Source organism: Bos indicus x Bos taurus, chromosome 7 (assembly GCF_003369695.1).
Source record: "Bos indicus x Bos taurus breed Angus x Brahman F1 hybrid chromosome 7, Bos_hybrid_MaternalHap_v2.0, whole genome shotgun sequence".
Taxonomy (NCBI): domain Eukaryota; kingdom Metazoa; phylum Chordata; class Mammalia; order Artiodactyla; family Bovidae; genus Bos; species Bos indicus x Bos taurus.
This window is the reverse complement of record NC_040082.1, coordinates 96,200,387-96,223,140: the sequence shown is the minus strand read 5'-3', so window position 1 is coordinate 96,223,140 and position 22,754 is coordinate 96,200,387. Positions and strand designations below refer to the sequence as shown.

At 38.4% G+C, this 22,754-nt stretch overlaps 1 protein-coding gene across 1 annotated transcript; it reads left to right on the top strand.

Annotated features, from left to right (window-relative positions):
• The first annotated feature begins 1,010 nt into the window (after positions 1-1,010).
• On the top strand, positions 1,011-19,576 carry LOC113895946 (zinc finger protein 266-like). Its single transcript, XM_027547816.1, is given in 8 exon segments — positions 1,011-1,867; positions 2,506-2,674; positions 9,893-9,981; positions 10,482-10,608; positions 11,232-11,312; positions 12,042-12,124; positions 16,752-18,172; positions 18,174-19,576. Coding segments are annotated over 7 exon segments (1,926 nt in total). The 5' UTR covers positions 1,011-1,867; positions 2,506-2,655; the 3' UTR covers positions 18,280-19,576.
• The last annotated feature ends 3,178 nt before the right edge of the window (positions 19,577-22,754 follow it).

Sequence of the window (22,754 nt, the reverse complement as noted above, 5' to 3'; positions counted from 1 at the left end):
TTCGGGGTGTTGTCATTCACTGTGCTTCCCTATTCGAAAGCCTTTGTGACTTTAGTTCTTGAGATCATGAATATCCACTGTTTGATTCCGGTTACTCAGGCCCCTGCACCTTCTGGTTATCTTGAAGTTAGTGATCCTGCCGTATTCCTCTAGAGTATGAAGATGTTCACTTGAAAATGAAAGAGTTGAGTTTATTCAGTGTTTTATCTGGGAACTGTTGCCCAGGAATCAGCCTCTGAGATAGCTGTGAGAAATTATTTTGAAGAGATGAGGTGGGATGTTAGTATATATGTGATTCGGGGGAAGGATATGGGTAATTTTCCACGAAAAATTAATCTAAGAAAGAGTTGGACCACTTTATTTGAGCCAGATTTGAGGATTCCAACCCTGGAAGAGCATCTCAGAAGGCTGTTGTGTGTGTATGTGTAACTGAATCTTCTTTGAGTACATCTAAAACGAACACTTCATTGTATTTCAAGTCATATCCGACTCTTGAGACTCCCATGGACTGTAGCCTGCCAGGATCCTCTGTCCATGGGGTTCTCCAAGCAAGAATACTGGCATGAGTAGCCACTCCCTTCTCCAGAGGATCTTCCTGGCTCAGGGATCTGCATTGCAGGCATATACCCATGTGAGCCACCAAGGAAGCCCAATATATACTATAGTATTACTTAAGCATGTAATCTATTTAAAATGAGATTTTTTATGTTGCTTTCTTCATTTAAAGTGTCCAAAATTAGCTGCACCCTAAATTTTTATCAGATGTACTTCATTAGTGTGCATTTAGGATCTTATTTTCACAACCAGGGATTGAACCCATGACCCCTGCAGTGGAAGTGCAGAGTTTTAATCACTCAACCAGCAGGGAAATCCCTTGATTAGTGTTTAAAGTGAAAGTCGCTCAGTCACGTTGGACTCTTTGAGACCCCATGGACTATACAGTCAATGGAATTCTCCAGGCCAGAATACTGGAGTGGGTAGCCCATTCCCTTCTCCAAGGGATCTTCCCAACCCAGGGATCGAACCCAGGTCTCCAGCATTGCACGCAGATTCTTTATCAGCTGAGCCACCAAGGAAGCCCAGATTAGTGTTTAGACCATATGCAATATACAGTTGAAAGAGCAGATTCAAATACTGAAGTTATTCCAAATATAAAACGGACTTAAAAGGTCCTAGTGAGATAGTTGGTACATAATGGTTGTCAATAAATGGCAGTTGATGATACTGATCCTCTTGTTGTAGAGCATACAGTTTTAGTAGCTTTCATATATGTCCTCTGCACAAAAGGAGCTAATTTATCATGTTGATGACTGATAATTAGTATTTGTTGATTTGTGCTTGATACGAAGCTGAGCTCCAGATAACCGTATCTTCAGAGGGATGGAGATAGCCCTATCCACTTACATTCTTAAGCTACCCTGAAATGATCGTGATTCAGGAAAGAGTATGCAAATTTCACTATCCGTCTTGCAGCATAGCAGCCTATCATACGCCCCATGGTAATTTGTCATTAATGCTTTTTTTTTTTTTCCAGAGACTTAGCTTTGGGTTCTGTTTTTTAAGTACAGATTTCTTTGGTGTGATTCTGAGCAGTTGTGTTGCTTGTTTTTATCTAAGAGGAGCTGAAATGAGCCAGAGAATGCTGCTCTCTAAGACAGCTTCCTAGTATGTATGCATGAGGTAGAGTTGCCACATAGTCCTACTCATGTATTTTATTGCCTTGATAAGTAAAAAGTCACATTACTTATGTTTCCTTGCCTGTGAAATGATTACTCTTTGCCTGGTGTGTAACATGGCACACCATTTATCTCTCCGGCTCCAGATGGGACAGGACTTCCCTGGTACTTCATGGCAGTAGTGTGTACTTGTGAGTTTTTTAGTTTTTGGTTTTGAGTGTGTGCTTATCTCAGAGTTGCAATGTCTATTTTATTTTTTTAACTTTTTGTTAAAGTATAATTTATTTACAGTAGTGTATTGGTTTCAGGTATGCAACACAATGAATGTATTTTGATCGGTTATACTCCATTTAAAGTTATTATAAAATATCACCTACATTCCACGTGCTGTACAGTATATCCTAGTAGCTTTTTGACTTTATACATAGTAGTTCATACCTCTTAATTCCCTACTCCAGTCTTACTGGCTCTCCCACTGGTAGCCACTAGTTTGTTCTTTGTATCTCTGAGTCTGTTTTGTTCTATTCGTTTCCTTCATTTTTTAAATTTCACATATAAGTGATAACATGCAGTATTTGTCCTTGTCAGACTTGTTTCACTAAGCATAATAGCCTCCAGGTCTATCAGTGTTGTTGCAAATGGCAAAATTTCATTCTTTTTTATGACTGACTGATATTTTGTGAAACTTCTTTATCCATTCATATGTCGATGGATACTTAGGTTGCTTCTATATCTTGGCTCCTGTATGTATGTAATGTTGCTATGAACATTGGGGTGCATGTGTCTTTTCAAATTACTGTTTTCATTTTCTTTGGATATGTACCCAAAGGAGTGTAATTGCTGGATCATATTATAGTTTCTTGAGGAATCTCCATACTGTTTTCCCTACTGGCTACACCAATTTAAATTCACATCAACAAAATACAAGGGTTCCCTTTTCTTCACATCTTCGCCAAATTTGTCATTTGTCGTGTTTTTGATGACAGCCATTCTGACAGGTGTGTGGTAATATCTCATTGTGGTTTTGATGTACATTTGTCTGATGGTGAATGATGTTTAGTATCTTTTCATGTAACTCTTGGCTGTCTGTATGTGTTCTTTGTGGAAATGTCTTTTCAAGGCTTCCCTTCATTTTTTAATAGAATTGTTTGGTTTTTTTTATTTTGAGTTGTACAGCTGTTTATATATTTTGTATATTAACCTCTTATTGGTCATATCATTTGCAGGTGTTTTTCTCCCATTCAGTAAATTGTCTTTACATTTTGTTGATGGTTTATTTTGCTGTACAAATGCTTTTAATTAAATCCCATTTATTTTTGCTTTTGTTTTCTTTGCTTTAGGAGACAGATCCAAAAGTCATCCAAATTTATGATTTATGTCACAGACTGTTATGCCTGTGTTTTCTTCTAGGAGTTTTATGGTCTTACTTTTAAATCGTTAATCCATTTTGAGTTTTTTGTACATAGTATGAGAAAATGCTCTAGTTTCATTCTTTTACATGAGCTGTCCAGTTTTCTGAGCACCGTTTATTGAAGAGACTGTCTTTTCTCCATTGCGTATTCTTGCCTCCTGCGGGGAGCGAGCTCCGCCTCTGGCAAAGGTCATGAGGAAGGAGGCTTGGCATACGCAAAGGTGGGATCAAGCCTCAGGAGTCTCCCTGGAAATTCTCGAGCAATCTACCCCCAAAACCAGAGTCTGCCTACTTTCTGCTTTGTGCTTTCACCTATACCTCTGACTTTACGGGGGGCTGTCCCCCACTACCTCTCTGAAAAAAGTTAGCTTACAGCTCCAGTTAATAATTCCTGGGTGTGACAGTGTTTAACTTAAAAACTCCTTTGGAAATCCTCTAGCCTGCCTGAATAGGTTTTTCCGGCCTCGTGTGATTGTTCAGAGCCTCCCAACTGTGAGAGGCAGGAGATGTTCTAAACTGTCTAAACACAGATTCTTTTGAGTAGTTAAAAGATTGATTAGAAATTGTATTGGTGAAGGGATTTTCACTTGTTGGGCCAATGTTTGCTGCTAAGTCTCCATATCCCTTACCTGCTGTGTCCCTGGCAGTGTATTGATTAATATAGTTGGTGTAAGTAGTAGCTTTAATGTTTGTAACCTGGGACCCTTGAGTTAATTCTTTTTCTTGTTATAGCCCACCACACTTTGCGCTGTAGGAATGCAACTTTATCTAATGCTTTTGGAGGGTGGCTCCTGACCAATCACCTTTAGAGAAAAATAAGTTTTCTGAAGAAAAGGTCTTAAAATGTTAACAGGCCTCCGGGCCAGAAGATGATGCAAATCACCTAACTTTTGCATATGCTAAGTTTGCAGGAAGAAAGCCTGGCTTGCTGCCTGACTCTACCCCTTCCCCCATTATCCTCTATGCATAACTTAAGGTATAAAAACTACTTTGGAAAATAAAGCACGGGCCTTGTTCACCGAAACTTGGTCTCACCATGTCGTTCTTTCTCTTACCTTCTGGCTGAATTATTCAGCCTCTTTTCTCCACTGAATTTCTTCACTGAGCTATCCTTATTTCAGCCTCTTTTCTCCACTAAATTTCCTCACTGAGCTATCCTTATTTCAGCCTCTTTTCTTCACTGAATTTTACTGAGCTATCCTCATTCTATTACTCTTTATATCCTTAATTAACATTTAATTAAGCAATTGTTTCCTGATCTTCGCCTACGCCGTCTCTCCTTCGAATACCCTGGATCAGCCGGGGCTGGTCCCCGGCAGCCTCCATTGTGTATTTTGTCGTAGATTAATTGACTGTAAGTGTGTGGGTTTATTTCTGGGCTCTGTATTCTGTTGTTCTATGTGTCTTTTTTGTATCAGTGCTATACCATTTGATTACTGCAGCGTTGTAGTATTGTCTGAAGTCAAGGAATGTGGTATCTCCAGCTTTGTTCTTTTTTCTCAAGATTGCCTTGGGTATTTAGCCCAGACTCCCAGGACTTCTTTTCTGGTTCCATATAAATTTTAGGATTATTTGTTCTAGTTTTGTGAAAACTGTCATGAGTACTTTTCTGGCGATTGCATTAAATCTGTAGTTGCTTTGGGTAGTATGGACATTTTAACAGTATTAATTCTTCCAGTCCATGAGCATGGGATATCTTTCCACTTCTTTGTAATATCATCTTGAATTTCCTTCAGTGTTTTATTGTTTTCAGAGTATAGGGGTTTTTTTGTTAAGTTTTTTAATTCTAAATTAGTAATTTAATTCTCTTTAATGCATTTTTAATGGGATTTTTTTCTTGCTTTTTGTCTCTGATAGTTATTATTGTATAGAAAAGCAATGGATTTCTGTATATTAATCTTGTATACTGCTACATTACTGAATTCATTTATCTTTAGTTTTTTGGTGGAGACTTTAGGGTTTTATATTATATATAGTACCATGTCATCTGCAAATAGTGACAGTTTGACTTCTTCCTTTCCTATCTGAAAAAGAAAAAGTGAAAGTGTTAGTTGTTCAGTCATGTGTGACTCTTTGCAGCCTTTCCTATCTGAATGCCTTTTATTTCTTTTTCTCATCTGATAGCTGTGGCTAAGACTTCCAATACAAGTGGGGAGAGTGGGTATCCTTGTCTTCTGATTTTAGATGAAAAGCTTTCTGTATTTCAGTGAGTATGGTGTTAGCTGTGGGCTTGTATAAATGGCCTTTGTTATGTTGAGATATGTTCTCTACATACCAGCTTTGATGAGAGTCTTTATCATGAATAGATACTGAGTTTTGCAAAATATTTTTCCTGCATTTATTGGAATGATCTTGTGATTTTTATTCGTCCTTTTGCTAATGCGGTGTATCACATTACTTGATTTTTCAGATGTTGAATCATACTTGAATTCCTGGAGTAAATCCCACTTGATCATTGTGAATGATTTTTTTAATAGATTTTTGAATTCAGTTTGCTAATACTTTGTTGAGAATTTTTGCCTCTATATTCATGAGAGATATTTGCATGTAATTTAATTTTTTATACTACCTTTTTCTGATTTGGGCATAGGGTAATGATGGTCTCATAAAATGAATTTGGGAGTGTTCCCACCTCTTCAGTTTTTCAGAATAGTTTGATAAGAGTAGGTATTAAAGGGACTTCCCTGACATGCCAGTGGTTGACTCTGCTCTTCCAGTGCAATGTGTGTGGGTTCAACCCCCGATCAGGGAAATGGGATCCTGCATGCTATGTGGCATGGCAAAAAAGAATTAAGTATTAAGCCTTTTTATGTTTGGTAGGATTCCCCTGTGAAACTGTCTGCCCTGAACATTTAGTTTTTAAGGGCTTTGATTACTATTTCAGTTTCAGCAGTGGTAATTGGTCTGTTTAGATTATTTATTCCTGATTTAGTTTTGGAAGATTGTGTGACACTGGAACTATATTTCTTCTAGATTTTCCAATTTTTTGGTATATAACTGTTCATAGAATTCTTTTTTTATATATAATATTATTTTATGATTATTTGCATCTCTGATATCAATTGTAATTTCTCTCCCATTTTTTATTGCGTTTGTTTGGTACCCTCTTTCCTCTTGTTTCTTGATGAGACAGGTTAAAGCTTTATCAACATTATTTATCTTTTCAAAAGACCTACTCTTGGGTTCACTAGTCTTTTCTTGGATTATTTCCTCTCTGATGTTTTTTATTTCTTTCCTTCTGATAACTTTGGGCTTTGGTTGTTCTTCTTCTAATTCCTTTCAGTATTAAATTAGGTTGTTTATTTGAGTTTTTTCTTATTTCTTGAGATAGGATATGATAGATAAATATGATAGATATTTACTATCATAAAATTTTCTCTTCTAACTGCTTTTGCTGCATCCATAAATTTAGTGAGGTTTTGTTTCTGTTTTCACTTGTTTTGACATATTTTCCAGTTTCCTCTTTGATTTCATCATTGACCCATTGGTTTTGTAGTAGCATGTTGCTTTGTTTCCACATGCTTATTCTTTTCCCATTTTTCTTTCTGTAATTGATTTTTAGTTTCATACCACTGTGGTCAGAAAAAAAAAAATCCTTAATATGATTTCTATCTTTTTAAATTTGTCGAGCTTACATGTTATCTCTCTTGGAGAACATTCCATGTGTACTTGAAAAGAATATTTATTTTGCTATTTGGGGATGGAATGTCTTGTAGTTATCTATTAAGTCCAACTGGCCTAAATGTGTCTTTTAGTACCATTGTTTTCTTACTTATTTTCTTTCTTGATGATGTATCCACTGATATAAGTTGGGCATTAAAATTTCCTATTTTTATTGTATTATGGTCAATGTCTCCCTTTATGACTGTAAGTAATTGCTTTATTTATTTAGGTGCTCCTGTATTAAGCCATATATGTTAACAAATGTTATATCCTCTTGTATTGATGCTTTTATCATTACCAAATGCCTTTCTTTGTCTTTTGGACTTTGTTTTAAAGTCTTCTTTGTCTGCTATGAGTAATGCTACTTCAGAGTTTTGTTTGTTTGCATTTGTGTGTAATATCTTTTTCCATCCTTTCACTTTCAATCTGTGTATGTCTTTAGCTTTACTAATTTGTGGTTACCATGGGGTTCATATGTTGACCTGTAATTAGATCTACTTGTTTTAAACTAATAGTCATTTAACTTCAAGCACATTCTAAATTATTTGCTCCCTTCTTCCACATTTTTTGTTTTAATGTCATGTTTTATGTTTATCCCTTAACTTATTATTATAGTTACAGTTTCTTTTAATCTTCATGCTAGCTTACTTAAACCCTTGGTCTACAGCCTTTACTATATATTTACCTTTACTGGTGGGATTATCCTTTCCTATACATTCTTTCTTCTTGTTGTAGCCTTTTTGTTTCTACTTAGAGAAGACCCTTTAACATTTCTCTTTGGGTTCTTTTAGTATTGATGAACTCTTCTAGTTTTTGCTTGATTGATAAGTTCTTTATCTCTCCTTCAGTTTTGAATGATAACCGTGTTGGGTAGAGTATCTTAAGTTGTAGGGTTTTGCCTTGCAGCACTTTAAATGTATTATGTCCTTCTGTTCCGCAAAGTTTCTGCAGAAAACAGCTGATGGCCTTAAAGGGGTCCCTTGTATGTGATTCTTTGTTTTTCTCTTGGCTGCCTTTAGAATTTTCTCTTTAGCTTTTGCATTTTATTATTATATATTTTTGTATGATCTCTCTGGATTCATCTTGTTAGGGACTCTGTACTTTCTGCACCCGGATATTTGTTTCCTTCTCCAGATTCAGGAAATTTTCAACCATCATTTCATCAAATACATTTTGACCCTTTTCTCTCTACTCATTCTGGGACCCTTCCAACCAGAATGTTAGAATGCAGCATGTTGTCTCAGAAGCTCCTTAAACTGTGTTTTGTTTTTTCTTTTTTTGGCCCCACCGTGTGGCTTTGAAGATACTTAGTTCCTCGACCAGGAATCAAACCCAGGCCCACAGCAGTAAAAGCGCTCAGCCCCAGTCGCTGGACCACCAAGGAATTCCTACTCCTACTACTAAGTCACTTCAGTCGTGTCCGACTCTGTGACCCCATAGATGGCAGCCCACCAGGCTCCCCTGTCCCTGGGATTCCTAAACTGTCCTAATTTTTTTAATTTGTTTTTTCTTCCAATTTTTCTGATTGAGTGATTTGTTATTCTATTTTCCAGATCACTTATACTTTCTATGTCAACCCATCTACTGTTAATCCTTTCTAGTGTGTTTTTCATTTCAGTTATTGTATTCTCCACTTTCCACTGGTTCTTTTTTATATTTTCTAGTTACAATTCTCATTGTATTCTTCCTTTCTTTTCCCCAGTTCAATTAGCATTCTTATTACTACTGCTTTAACACCTTGTTATTTTTATCTTCATTGAATTAGTTGTTTGTCAGGGTTTTGTGTGTGTCCTTTCATTTGAAACAAATTCTTTTGTCTTCTCCTTTTGTTTAACTTTCTCTGTCACTATGAAATTAAGTAAAACAGTTGCCTATCCCATCTTGAAGGTGTGTCGTTTTGTGGGACGACCCTTATGCATTCTTCATGTACCCCAGAGCTTGGATTGGTGGCTGGATCTAAAGTAAGCACAGGGCAACTTCCCTGGTGGTCTGGTGGTGGAGACTCTGTGCTTCCACTGCAGGGGGATGGGTTCATCCCTGGTCAGGGAACTAGGATCCAACAACTTGTGTGGCGTGGCCATAAATAAATAACATTTTAAAAAACAAAGTGAGCACATGTTATGTCTTTTTTCGGGGTGTTTTGGCAGCTGTCACCTTGTTGGGTGATAGCTGGAGATAGAATTGGAGTTGGGCTGGAGATAGAAGGGCTAGAGCCAGAAGCCTGTGTGGGCTGGTTTTTCTATGCCCAGTGGCTATCAGTGTCCTGTCAGCAGGGGCAGGGGCAGGTCCCAATGTGCTCGAAGCAGAAGCCTTGACTGTTGAGTCTGAGTTGGTTCTGTTCCCTCCAAGTGTGCACTCTCTTTTCTCTCAGCAGCTAGAGCAGGAGGTTGGTTGTGTGTCAGACACACACTGAGACTGTCTAGGAAGCCAGTCAAGGATCCAGACAACTTGCCATCCACCACCTCCGCAAGTGCCAGCAGTATGCTCCCTCACCCCATTCAGATGAGGTGTTGGGTCCAAATCTGGTACATCCCCCAAGTGTACACTCTTCCTTGGCAGCAAACACTTTTCCCTAGTTAGAAACTGACCTGAGCTTCAGGCAGGTTCAGCCTGCTTCCTCCACCTTGTTCCTGGGAATAAGCAAGCTGTGCAGTCTCATCAGGAGAGGAGTCTTGGATTCTTACAGCCTTCCTGTAAGTCCCACTTGTTTTCAAACCAGCTAAGGGAACTTGTCTTCCTAATGTCAGACCACAGGTTTGCAGTGTCCAATTTGTGGTTCAGACCTCCAGGCTCATGATATTCTCTTCTGTGTCCCCTTCCGGGTGGACCCCCGACCACTTACCCTCCTTTCCTACCTGACTCTGTGGGGACCTTTTTTATAGACTTGGTTTTGGAAGCATCTTTCTGCTGATGTCCAGTTTGTTTTCAGTGAGACGTGCTCCACATGTGGATGTACTTTTTATTTGTTCCTGAGAGGGATGTGAGTTCAGTGGCCTCCTACTTCACCAACTTACCTCTCTGTGAGATTTTCTGAATGCACATGGACATTCGGAAATTCTGAGCTAAAGTGGAATGACTTCCAGGCAAGGACTGTGGGAATTATGATCAATTCTGGGTGCTCATGCCTTCTTTCTTCTCCTAGGTGTTCTTACTAAGGACTCTTTCTGCCTTCCTGAGGAAAAGATAGAAGCAAACAGGATGGTAACTGAGTGTTTGAGAAATTGTTCTCAGGTGAGAAGAAAGTGTATCCTTGTACAAAATGACCTAGTGCATTTACCAGATAGACACATTTGAGGTACTTAAATAAAGTCTGTCTGAATCCATGTTGAATTGCCTCACAAAGTGGAAGCTCTCATATTGCTGAGGGATTGCTCTGAATAATCATAATATTCAATAATTACCTTCTGATATTATCTCATGATTGCAACTCCTGTTTTGTTTTGTTTTGTTTTTGCCTGTTGTTCTGACATGATAAGGAACGATAATGTGTATTTCTCAGTGAATTTATTTATTCATCAGCTTGTAAAAATATTTGTAATTTGCTTAGAATTGTGTTACTGGTTCTATATTGATCAGAATTAGTGTAGATAGAAAGAAGACCATTGTGTCATGGGGGAGATGATGAGAGAACTTGAAGCCCTCTATTGATGCTGAGTCTTCCTACTTCATTCCCCACTGAACACTGTTGAAGATCTTACTTTACTGAAGCTAGTATATGTATGATGGTTCAGGACTCAGTGACCTTTGCTGATGTGGCTGTGAACTTCACCCAGGAAGAGTGGACTTTACTGAACCGCTTTCAGAGAAAGCTGTACAGAGATGTGATGCTGGAGAACTACAAGAACCTGACCACAGCAGGTACAGCCACCATCATTCCTTAGCCTCTTAGGAGACAGACATATATGTGCTGTACCGTCTGTGTTCTGAGATGGGTGATGTCAACCTGAACACAATGGAAACTAGTAGACATTCGTCTCTACATGAATGAGTTTTAACCCAGTATGGTTTCTGTAAAAATATGGTTTTAGAACTAACAGTGTTACTATCATTCTTTTAGAAACGTGCATTCTCAATTGTTCACCTACGGCATAGTAAATGAAACACTGGGATCTGGGCCCAGTCATCTGTGTTTTGACAAGCACTGGACATGATTTTCATAGACACCAAAATTTGGGAACCACTAGTTTAGTGCCTTCTCCATGAGAATGACTATTTCTTTTTGCACTTATTTCATTTCCCACTTTAATAAAAGTCTTAGTGCTTTGTAAATGTACATATAGGTCTGAACATGTATTTCAGGGGCCAGAGAGATGATCACTCTGAGACACAGAAAGAGGAGCTATTCACCTTTATATCTCTTTTGGAATATTATTAATACCACATTCATTCTAATGACCTGACTAGATACTGGAACTTATTCATGGGAAGATTTGTGTTGTTTGGAGGGCTGTTTCTATTAATAGATCTTTCCTCATGAACAGGATATCAGGTGTTCAAACCCACTCTGATCTCTTGGTTGGAAGAAGAAAAGTTGAGTACTGTGGAGAGAGGAGTCCTCCAAGGTGAGTGATTGTAAAGGACTTTGCATGTTAATAAAATTTCAGTGTGTTTTTAATTTGTAAGGAGGCAACATGTTAAGATGTGCTTTTCTCTCAGAAGGCTGGGGTCATTGGTTTCTGATGCTCTGTACCTTCCTCAACTTCTCATATGTACTTGTATGTGAGTGCTAAGTCGTTTCACTAATGTCCAAGTCATCGTGACTCTTTGGATTGTAGTCCCCCAGGATCCTCTGTCCCTGGGACTCTCCAGGCAAGAATACTGGAGTGCCCTCCTCCAGAGGATCTTCCCGACCAGGGATCGAACCCGTGTCTCTTGTGTCTCCTGCATTGGCAGGCCAGTTCTTTACCACTAGCACCACTTGGGAAGCCCCTCATAGGTACTTACTTTCCATTTAATCAGAATTTCCAGTGATCTCATAAAATAGCCTTTTGTTTCTTCTTTAGTTTTAACATTTTGATGTATACTTTTTGTCCAGAACATTCCCTGGTAATACTGTCTCTTTCCTTCATATTTAATTTTCAAAGATTTGTCTTTTAAATCAAATGCTGAATTTTGACTGCATATACATATATTACTACTTACTTTTTGACATAATCAAACTCCCCAAATCTATCTTGCCTTTTTAAAAGATATGTGTAATTTGGAAAAACATACAACTGAGCCTTACTGTTTTTACTTCCTCTAACATCCACTTCTTTTTGCAAAGTCTTAAATTTGTAATTCTCTTTTAGAGTGGGGAATGCAACTTAAAGCCAAAGACTCAAGAATTGGGCAGAATATTTTGGGGAAAAAAATGTCAAATGGGATAGAAAAGGTAAGATCACTAAGTTTCAAAAAAATATTTCTTATTTTCCACATAGATGATTTTAGGATTTTTGTTAGAATATGAGCACAAGTGATAGATATTTGAGATCAAAGGCATTCACCCTGGAGATAGCAATGTCTCTCAAAGAATTCTGATTATGACTAGCTTGGGGATAGCCTATCCCTAGGTTGATACTTGTTGCTTCAAAATTCCCACAAGGAATCATTCCCACTTATATAAATTAGACATGGAGTTTTCAAAACAATTCAATGAAGCTGTATAGAAGCCTTTTTTTCTTTTTTAAGAAACAGGTTTATTTTTTTGTTCTGTTTTCTTGTTGTTGTTTTAAATTATGAAAATATGATAACACATTTACAGGAGACTTGGAAAATACAGAACAAAGTTACATATATATACTACATTTATACACTATATATACTACAATTACTGTTTCAGGTATAAAAATTAAGGTTTTTAGTAGAGTTTCAGTATCAACTCTCAGAAATTAATAGAATGAACAGAGGAAAAGTAGAAGGGTATAGCAGACCTTAAAGACACTATGAACTAATTCAACATAATTAAGATTTATACAATTTTCACACAACTGCAGGATATAAATTCTATTCAGGTTCCCATAGACTATAAACCAGGCGACACTAGAACATATCCAGGGACATAAAACAAGGTACAGAAATTTCATGCTCTAAGAGTATTGAAATCATAGTGTCTGTTCTCTTGTCACCGTAGGAAATTATGTTAGAAATCAATATCAAGAGATAAGTGAAAATAACCCTCATATTTGCAAGTGTAATGTGACATTTACCAAGAGAGGTCTTTGACTTAGCCATTGAAAGCCTCAATAAAGTTGAAAGACTGAAAGAACACAGAAGGTGATGGCAGAGAAGAAAGCATTTAAATGAGAAGTTAATATCAAGGATACTTTAGAAACCCCATGTATTTGGAAATTAAATGTCCACTTTTAAATGATAGGTGTAGCTAAGAAGCCATAAGAAGAAAAATTAGAAAATATTAGCAACAATAAAAATGAAAAGAAAATTTATCAGAACTTATTGCATGCAGCTGAAGTTGCTCAATGCATCTAAATACAATGTGGAATCTTGAATAACAAATAATGGACACTAGCATAAAATTTTGTGAAATTTGAACAAAATCTGTACTTTAATTAATAATATTATATCACATGTTAATTTTTTTAGCAACATAGTATTTCTTTATATTCTGAGAATTGGATTAAACGTTTCAAGCCTCATTCAATTTTTTTAAAAAAACAACTAAAATAGTAGGCTTTCTCGGCTTTTACCAGTAATATTAGATGCTAGAATAAATGGATATATATCAGAGTTTTGAGTGAATATAAATTAGAAATCTAGCACTGTATTATATTTAAACATGTAGAACCAAAATGTCATAAATTTTTTAGCTAATCAAAAATTTGTAAGTTTTCTAAAATATATATTATACATGCTATTTATGTATATATATGTATACAAAACTTTTCTTCTACTTCCTAAAGGCTTGAGAAAGAACAACAACAAAAAAACTGGAAAACATAAACTAAGTGAAATAGGAGCACTGAATATGAAAAGAAAAGGTGAAATTATATAAAAGTAAAAGCTCATCATATAGTTCAGTTATTTTTAAACATGACCGCTCATTAGAATCACATCTGGAGCTTTGGAGAAAAAAAAAAATACCTGGGCATTTGTATTTTTAAAAAAAATTCCAAGATAATTCATGGATAAGTCATCTGGATTTTAAAAAGTGGTTATAGGTTTTTCTATTAAGTGGTAATTTTAGTAATATAGAATTCTATTATTTTCTGCTGACCAATTATGATACAGTGGGGTTAAAATGAATAATAGTTACATTATCACAATAGTAAAGGATGTTTATCAATTTTCACAACCAATAGCCAGACAAAAAATAAAAGATAATTATAATTGCAAGCTGTAATGGACACATGATTAACCTAACAATATAAAAGAATTACGTACAATTTAGGTGGTTAAGTAGAGTGATATGGTAAGTGGAAGTGCATATATGTGCATGTTTTCATCCACCCAGCCAATCTGCTTTGGTTGGTGCATTTAACCAATTTACATTTAAGGTAATTATTGATATGTATGATCCTATTTCCATTTTATTAATTGTTTCAGGTTTATTTTTTGTAGGTATTTTCCTTTGCTTGTTTCCTGCCTGGAGAAGTTCCTTTAGCATTTGTTGTAAAGCTGGTTTGCTGCTAAGTCGCTTCAGTAGTGTCCGACTCTGTGCGACCCCATAGACGGCAGCCCACCAGGCTCCCCCATCCCTGGGATTCTCCAGGCAAGAACACTGGAGTGGGTTGCCATTTCCTTCTCCAATGCATGAAAGTGAAAAGTGAAAGTGGAGTTGCTCAGTTGTGTCCGACTCTTAGCGACCCCATGGACTGCAGCCTACCAGGCTCCTCCATCCGTGGGATTTTCCAGGCAAGAGTACTGGAGTGGGGTGCCATTAGTGGTGCTGAATTCTCATTAACTTTTGCTTGTCTAAAACTTTTCTTTGTCAAATCTGAATGAGAGTCTTGCTGGGTAGAATATATTTGGTTGTACATTCTTCCCTTTCATCACTTTAAGATTAATATATCATCATTCCTTTCTGGCTTATAGAATTTCTTTTGAGAAATCAGGTGATAACATTACAGGAGTTCCCTTGTGTATTATTTGTATATAAAAGCAATGTTTTCCCTTGTTGCTTTTAATATTTTATTAATATCTTTGTCTTTAATTTTTGTCAGTTTGATTACTGTGTGTGTCAGTGTGTTCCTCCGTGGGTTTATCCTGCCTGAGATTCTCTGCACTTCCTGGACTTGGTTGACTATTTCTTTTCCCACATTAGGGAAGTTTTTGGCTATTATCTCTTCAAATGTTTTCTCAGATCCCTCCTTCTGGGACCCCTATCATGTGAATTTTGGTGCATTTAATCTTATCTCTTAGGCTGTCTTCATTTTTTTTTTCCTATATTCTGTTTTGTGCCAGTGATTGCTGTAATTTTGTCTTACAGGTCACTTATCCTATCTAGTTATTCTGCTATGGTATCTTCTAGTCTGTTGTTCATCTCTGTTTGTTGTTTAGTTCTTCTAAGTCTTTGGTAAACATTTCTTGTATTTTCCCCATTCTTCTTCTGAGATCCTGGACCATCTTCACTATTACTATTCTGAATTCTTTTTCTGGAAGGTTGCATATCTCTATTTCATGTAGTTGTTTTCCTAGGGCTTTATCTTGTCCCTTCATCTCAGAGATAATCCTTTGCCTTTTCATTTTGAATAACTTACTGTGATGTGGTTTCTGTTCTGACAGCTGAGGAATTGATGTTCTTCTTTCTGCTTCTGTCTGCCCTCTGGTGGATAAGGCTTTGAGGCTTGTGTAAGCTTTCTAATGGGACAGACTGGCAGTTGGAAAAACTGGGTCTTGCTCTGGTAGGCAGGGCCTTGTTCAGTAAAACTTTAATCCAGTTGTCAGCTGATGGGTGGGGCTGTCCTCCCTCCCTGTTAGTTGCTTGGCCTGAGGCAGCCCAGTCCTAGAGTCTACAGGCTCTATGGTAAGGTTAATGGTGACCTCCAAGAGGACTTACACCAAGGGGCACTCCCAGGACTGCTGCTGCCAGTGCCCCCATCTCAAGGTGAGCACTGGTGGTCCACGCTTCTGATAGAGACCCTCCAACACTAGCAGGTAGGTTTGGTTCAGTCTCCTGTGGGGTCACTGCTCCTTTCTCCTGGGTCCTGGTGCATGCAAGATTTTGTTTGTGACTTCCAAGAGCACAGTCTCTGTTTCTACCAGTCCTGTGGAAGTCCTGCAGTCAAATCCCACTGGCTTTCAAAGTCAGATTCCATGATGATTCCTAGTCCCTTTGCTGGATCTGGAAGCTGAGAAGCCTTGTATGGGGCTCAGAACCTTCACAACAGTGTGAGAACTTACTTGGTATTATTGTTCTCTAGCTTGTGGGACACCCATGCAGTGGATATGTGATTTGATTTTATCGTGATAACACTCCTCCCACCATCTTGTTGCTACTTTTCCTTTGTGTGTGGACGTGGGGTATAATTTTTTTGGTTGGTTCCAGCATCTTTCTGTCGATGGTTGTTCAACAGCTAGTTGCAGTTTCAGTTCTCTCACCTGAGAAGAGTGCACATCCTTCTACTCCGCCATCTTGAATCAATCCCCTACTTTATTTTGATTGCTTATTTATTTGACTACTGTGGGTCTTAATTGCAGTGTGTCAGCTTTCTCTCTAGTCGCAGCACACAGACTCAGTTGCCCCATGGCATATGGGTTCTTAGTTCCATGACCAAGTATTGAACCCACATCCTCTGCATAGGAAGGTGGATTCTTAACCATTGAACCACCAGGGAGTCCCCTGTAGAACTCTTTTAGGATGAGAGTATATGGCACATCATTCTTAAAGAAGGATTTCATCATTTAAATTGAAATAAATCAACAGGGCAAGAATAGTATGAATGTAATGGAGATGGTATAAATCATTCATCCTCATTATAATAATGTTTCTGTTTTGAGATGGGTAGGAGGAGTTAAATGAGTCTGAGAAATCTTTGAATCATCATCCTTCCATTTCTCCACAGGCAAGAGGCCATAATGTACAGGAACTCTATGACAGTGAGCAATGTGGGAAAGACCTCAGTGACCACTCATGCCTTAGGACATACAGGAGTACTCAAAATGGAGGGAACCCTTATGAAGATAATCAGTATGGGAAAAACTTCCTTACTCTGCACAACAAATCCTTTACTGGAGAAAAATGTTCCATGTTTAATCAGTGTCGAAAAGCTGTCATGCTGACTCCAGATATTGTACACTGGAAATCTAACATACAGGAAAAAGCCTTAGAACCCAGAGATGTTGGGAAAGCCTTTGTTAATCAGTCTTACCTTCGGACACAAGTGAGAGCTCACAATAAAGAAAAGCTCTACAAATGGAAGGAATGTGGAAAAACTTCTGTTCACTCAACAAGCCTTCATGCACATGTGCCAACTCACACTTCTAACAAATGCTACAGATGTGAGGACTCTGGAAAAGTCTCCACTGCATCCCTAAGCCATAGACAACATATAAAAACACACACTGGAGAGAAGCCTTTTCAGTGTGACACATGTGGGAAAGCCTTTAGGTTTTCCTCATACCTTCTTGTTCACAGTCGAATTCACACTGGAATAAAACCCTACAAATGTAAGGAATGTGGGAAAACCTTTAGATTGTCTTCATACCTTCGTGTTCACAGTCGAATTCACACTGGAATAAAACCCTACAAATGCAGGGATTGTGGGAAAGCCTTTAGATTATCCTCATACCTTCGTGTTCACAGTCAAATTCACACAGTAATAAAACCTTACAAATGTGAGGAATGTGGGAAAGACTTCAAACATTCTCTACCCTTTAACATTCACATGGGAACTCACACTGGAGAGCAACCCTATAAATGTAAGGAGTGTGGGAAAACCTTCACTCGATCTTCAGGCCTTATTGAACATATGAAAACTCATACTGGAGAGAAGCCTTTTAAGTGTGACACATGTGGAAAAACCTTCACTCGATCTTCAGGCCTTACTGAACATATGAAAACACACACTGGAGAGAAGCCTTTTAAGTGTGACACATGTGGAAAAACCTTCACTCGATCTTCAGGCCTTACTCGACATATGAAAATTCACACTGGTGAGAAGCCTTTTAAATGTGACACATGTGGGAAAGCCTTTGCTTCTTCTTCCCACCTCATTAGACATCTACAGTCTCATACTGCACAGAAGACTATTAAATGTGACAAATGTGGGAAGGCCTTTGCTAATTCCTCATATCTTACTATACATTTTAGAACTCACACTGGAGAGAAGCCTTTTGAGTGTAATGTGTGTGGGAAAACATTTACCACTTCTTCATATCTTATCATACACAAACGAACTCACACTGGAGAGAAACCATATGAATGTAAGGAATGTGGAAAAACCTTTTCTCACTTCTCAAGCCTTTCTTACCATATAAAACGACATTGAAGAGAGGCCATTGAAATGTGACAAGTGTGGAAAAGCCCTTGCTGCTTTCTCAAATCTTATGAATCATTTTTTTGAAAATTTTGGCTGCACCCACAGCATGTAAGACCTTAGTTCCCAGTGACTGAACCCAAGTCTCCTGCATTGGAAGGCAGAGTTTTAACCACTGGACCACCAGGGAAGTCCCTTACTAAATATTTTTGAACTCACAATGGAAAGATGCCTTTACAGTGTAATAAGTGTGGGAAAAGATTTGCAAATTCTTCACCCTTTGCCATTCACAAGTGTATTCACACTGGTGAGATACCGTATAAATGTTTGGAATGCGGGGAGGCATTTGCTGCTTCTAAGCACTTTTAAAATGTTATTTATTCATTTTGGCTGTACCGTGCAGCTTGTAGGGTATTAGTTTCCCAACCAAGGATTAAACCTGGGCCCTTGGGAGTGAGAGCATGGAGCTGTACCCACCACTGGACTGCCAGGGAATTACCTAAGTATTTTAGAGCTCATACAGGGCAGAAGACTTTCAAGTGTAATATATGTGGGAAAACATGTACCAGTTCATCCGTTACCACACACAAAGCTATTCACAGTGGAGAGAAACCCTATAAATGTACAGAGGAAAACTTTTTGTCTTTCTGATTCACTTCAACAACCTGAAAGGTCAACACTTGGGAGCTGCTCTACAAATGTTAGGAATGTGGGAAGCACGTCAGTCCCACAGCTGGTATGTAAGATATCACAGTGGAGATTTCCCTGGTGGTCCAGTGGTTAAGGATCTGCCTTGCAATGCAGTGGACACGAGTTCAATCCCTGCTTGGGGAACTAAGATCCCACATGCCACAGAGCAACTAAGGTTGTGCGCTACAAGTGCTGAGCCTGCACATTGCAACTAGTGAGTCCACCCACAGCAACAAAGGATCTGGCATGAGGCAACAAACCTCTTCCATGCCACAAATAAGACTCAAAGCAGCCAAATAAATAAATTTAAAAAACTCACAGTGAAGCCATATTATAATATTAAAGACACATGGACAGCCCTTTACTCTTTCCTCAGTGAAATTAATATTTTTTAAATATGGGAAATCTTGCAGTAGACAGAAATCCTACTGATTTAAGCTATGTGGCTAAGTTTTATTACTTTTTACATTTTATACCTTTAGGAAAAAGAAAGTAATTTTAACTTGTTCTTAGAGGTTTAAATGGTTATTTATTGAAGACATCCAATGTATCTTTTCCTGTGTAAATTCTGGTTCTGCTAAATACCTTAATGTTCACTTATAATCTCACTGTGGAGCAAAACTTTATGAATGTAAGAAGTTAGTTGTAGAGTCATCATTTTCCATTAGATTGTTCCTCATTCTTAATAAACATGAGGTATTTCACAGTCAAGAGAAACTGAATATGGAGTATTTGGAAAATACTACCCTGAGTCTGAGATCTTAGAGTTGCTGAGAGGTGTAGAGTGCTGGGGGTTCTGTATATCTGTTTCAAGCATTTGTGATTTGCTCTGACCTTGGGGAGAGTCTTGACACGACTGAGGAACTAAACAACAAGAACAAGTTCTTGCACACAGTGTGCCTTTCTTCACTCTCACAGCTAGACCAGGCCAGTATAGTGACTACACTTTCAGTTTGCACCTGGGTCTGAAGTGGACCTACAGGATACACACTTTATCCTTGTCTAACCTGCTGGATTCTCTTGTTGGATTGACATTGTCTTCACATTGTGAAGACAGGGAGTGCTTAAATGTGTACAGTGCTCACCAACCTCATTTATGGTGAGGACTTCCCTGGTGGCTCAAACATTAGAGAATCCACCTGCAGTGCAGGAGACCTGGGTCGGGAATATCACCTGGAGAAGGGAATGGCTACCCATTCCAGTATTCTTGCCTGGAGAATTCCATGGACAGAGGAGCCTGGTGGCCGACAGTCCATGGGGTCACAAAGAGTTGGACATGACTGATCAACTAACTTTCTTCTCATGCTGTCCAAGGTGAGGGATATGGTATGTCTATAAATTCTGTAAAATTATCGTGTCGTTCTTACCCTGATCCTGGCATGGCACGAGTGGAGAAGATTACATCTAATGTGAGTCACCCTGATTTCATGACTTTTGTAGGTGAACACCCCAGCATCTGAGGGAGAATCTTTAATCTCAAGCTGTGCAGAAAGTAATTGAGAATAATGTTCTCTTTCACCCCTAAACCCAACACCACAGTCTGACAAAACAACTGTATTTTTCTTGGTCAGACAACAGCTGTCACTGATGATATAACTTGCTTATGTATTTTTTATTTCACTCATCTGTGAAAACAAAAACTCATGTGAATAGAGCTGGTCCTGATCATCTACTGTGCTTGATGCCATCAGTGGCAGTTCCTGAGTGTGGGTCTTGGGTGCAGATACACACTTGCAGAAACTCGTTTTAGCCTTGACAAAGTTCTCATGCTTGAGCAGCCTTGGATTATGTTGAGTTTGGCTATCATGCCTGCAGCTGCTTGATGATGCTTTATTGAGGTTTAATCAAACCATTGTAATAATAATGATAGTCCAGATCAACCTTAATGATAAATCCTGAACAAGAATTGCATGTGCACTTTTGTGTTACACATTTGTATGTATGGAGGAATATGTCATGTTGTAGTTTAATTTGGGGTGTGTACATTGTGACTTAGCCCATCTGTTGCCGCCTTTAATTATTTGCAATGACTAAGGGCTACAGATTGGCTTTAGATGTAGCCTAATTGTCTGAAATAAGACCTGAGTATCCTAGAGATTTTTCCAGTGGTCCAGAGGTTAAGCATCGCCTTATCCTTAATGCAGGGGACTCGGGTTTGATCCCTAGTCTGGGAACTAAGATCCCACATGCTGCAGAGTAACTAAACCTGCGCATTACTAGAGTCCATATATCACAATGAAAGATCCCACGTGCTGCAACTAAGATCCAATACAGCCAAATAAATATTTTTAAAAAGACCTACCCACTGAATTTCTTATAATTGCCTGAGTCTGAGACCATGTGGGAAATGTTGAGATCACCACTGCAGATTGACCTCATTCTGCTTGGCCTCCTGTTGACAGTGTTGTCAAGTGCTGAGCAAGATAAATCAAGTAAATATGGTCCCAGCTTTTGTTATTCAGTGAGTCACAAAGTGGCATATTCACATGGAAATTCTCCAAAGCCAAGATGATGTGAGCCATGTACACATGGATGAACCTTGAAAAACATTTTAAGTGAAAATAGTTGTCTGTATGAAAAATCCAGAAAGTGCAAATCTACGTATAGAGAAAGTATATTTGTGGTTGTTTAGATATTGAGAGAAATGAAGTGGGTGATTTGACAGCCGGAAGCTGCTTTTGAAGTGAAAAGATTATAAAATTGTGACAACATTGAGTCGTATAAATTAAATAGGTGTATTGTATTGTAGGCAAATTATGTCTCAATAAAGTAGTCCCAAGAAACAAAATAAAAAATCTTGATTATACCTACACTGATTGGGTAGTTACCAGCAGAGCCAGCCAGGCCGCCCAAAGGAGGCCCATTGAAGCCTCCTACTAGGAACTCGTCCTTGGACGCCCTCCTTCCAGCATGATACACTCAGGTTCACTGAGGGCCTCACCTAGCTGGGATGCAACTAACCACCACAAAGCTAATCACACAGGGAGAGGCACAGATAACGGGAATCTCTTGCATCATTTCCGTTCCGCACCTTGAAACGTGGGGCTTTGGATGTCAGCCATATGAGGCCGATTCACACAAGTTGTAAGTAGTTCCCTCATGACTGGATGCAGTAGGACTTTGGCTCCGCCCAGAGAGGCAGGTGGAGAGAGCATTGTACCCAAGGAAAGAAGTTGAGGCTAGAAACAGATTTGAGACCCGGGCTCTGCGCAGAAGGCGGTGCACACACCCAGGGTCGGGACTGGAGGTAGGACCAGGTCTAGCGTGGGGTTTAGAGGCTGGAAGGGCAACACAGGTTGAAGGCTCACCCTGCAGGATATTCATCAAAAAGATTTTCCATCACTTAGCCAGTTTCCTAGAGCTTTTGTAGGAATTCTCCCCATACTGATGGGCCTGCTCATCTTCAAAGTCGTGGTCTATTCAGTCAATCCCATTGTTAGGCCTTTGTTTCCTCTTACTGCTTTTTATTTACACGGATACCATGCTAAAGTCTAATAATACCACTGGGTTCCTTTGGAATTTTAAGGGTAGAAATTGAAATATCTCTTTCAATCGAGATATGTAAATTTGAAAAAAAAAAAAGTTTTCAAATATGTATTTCTGGGTTTGTTTTCCATATCTAACAAAACAGGCTAGGACTTCCCCTACTATGTTAATATAGCACTGAATCAGGCATTTTTTGTCTGTTCAGGAACAGTACCACAGTTTCTCTGGTAGTCTTGTTTGCTGTGTGTTTCAGGGGGTGGCCTTTAAGAATTGAATTTTTTAAAACCCTCATGTACTAACATGTTTTATCAGAAGATTCACAGACATTATCAAATGTGTTAACATTTACGTAATGGTTATTCTACTACATTAATTTTCCAAATTATGCTGTAATTTTTTTTTATATAACTCAGG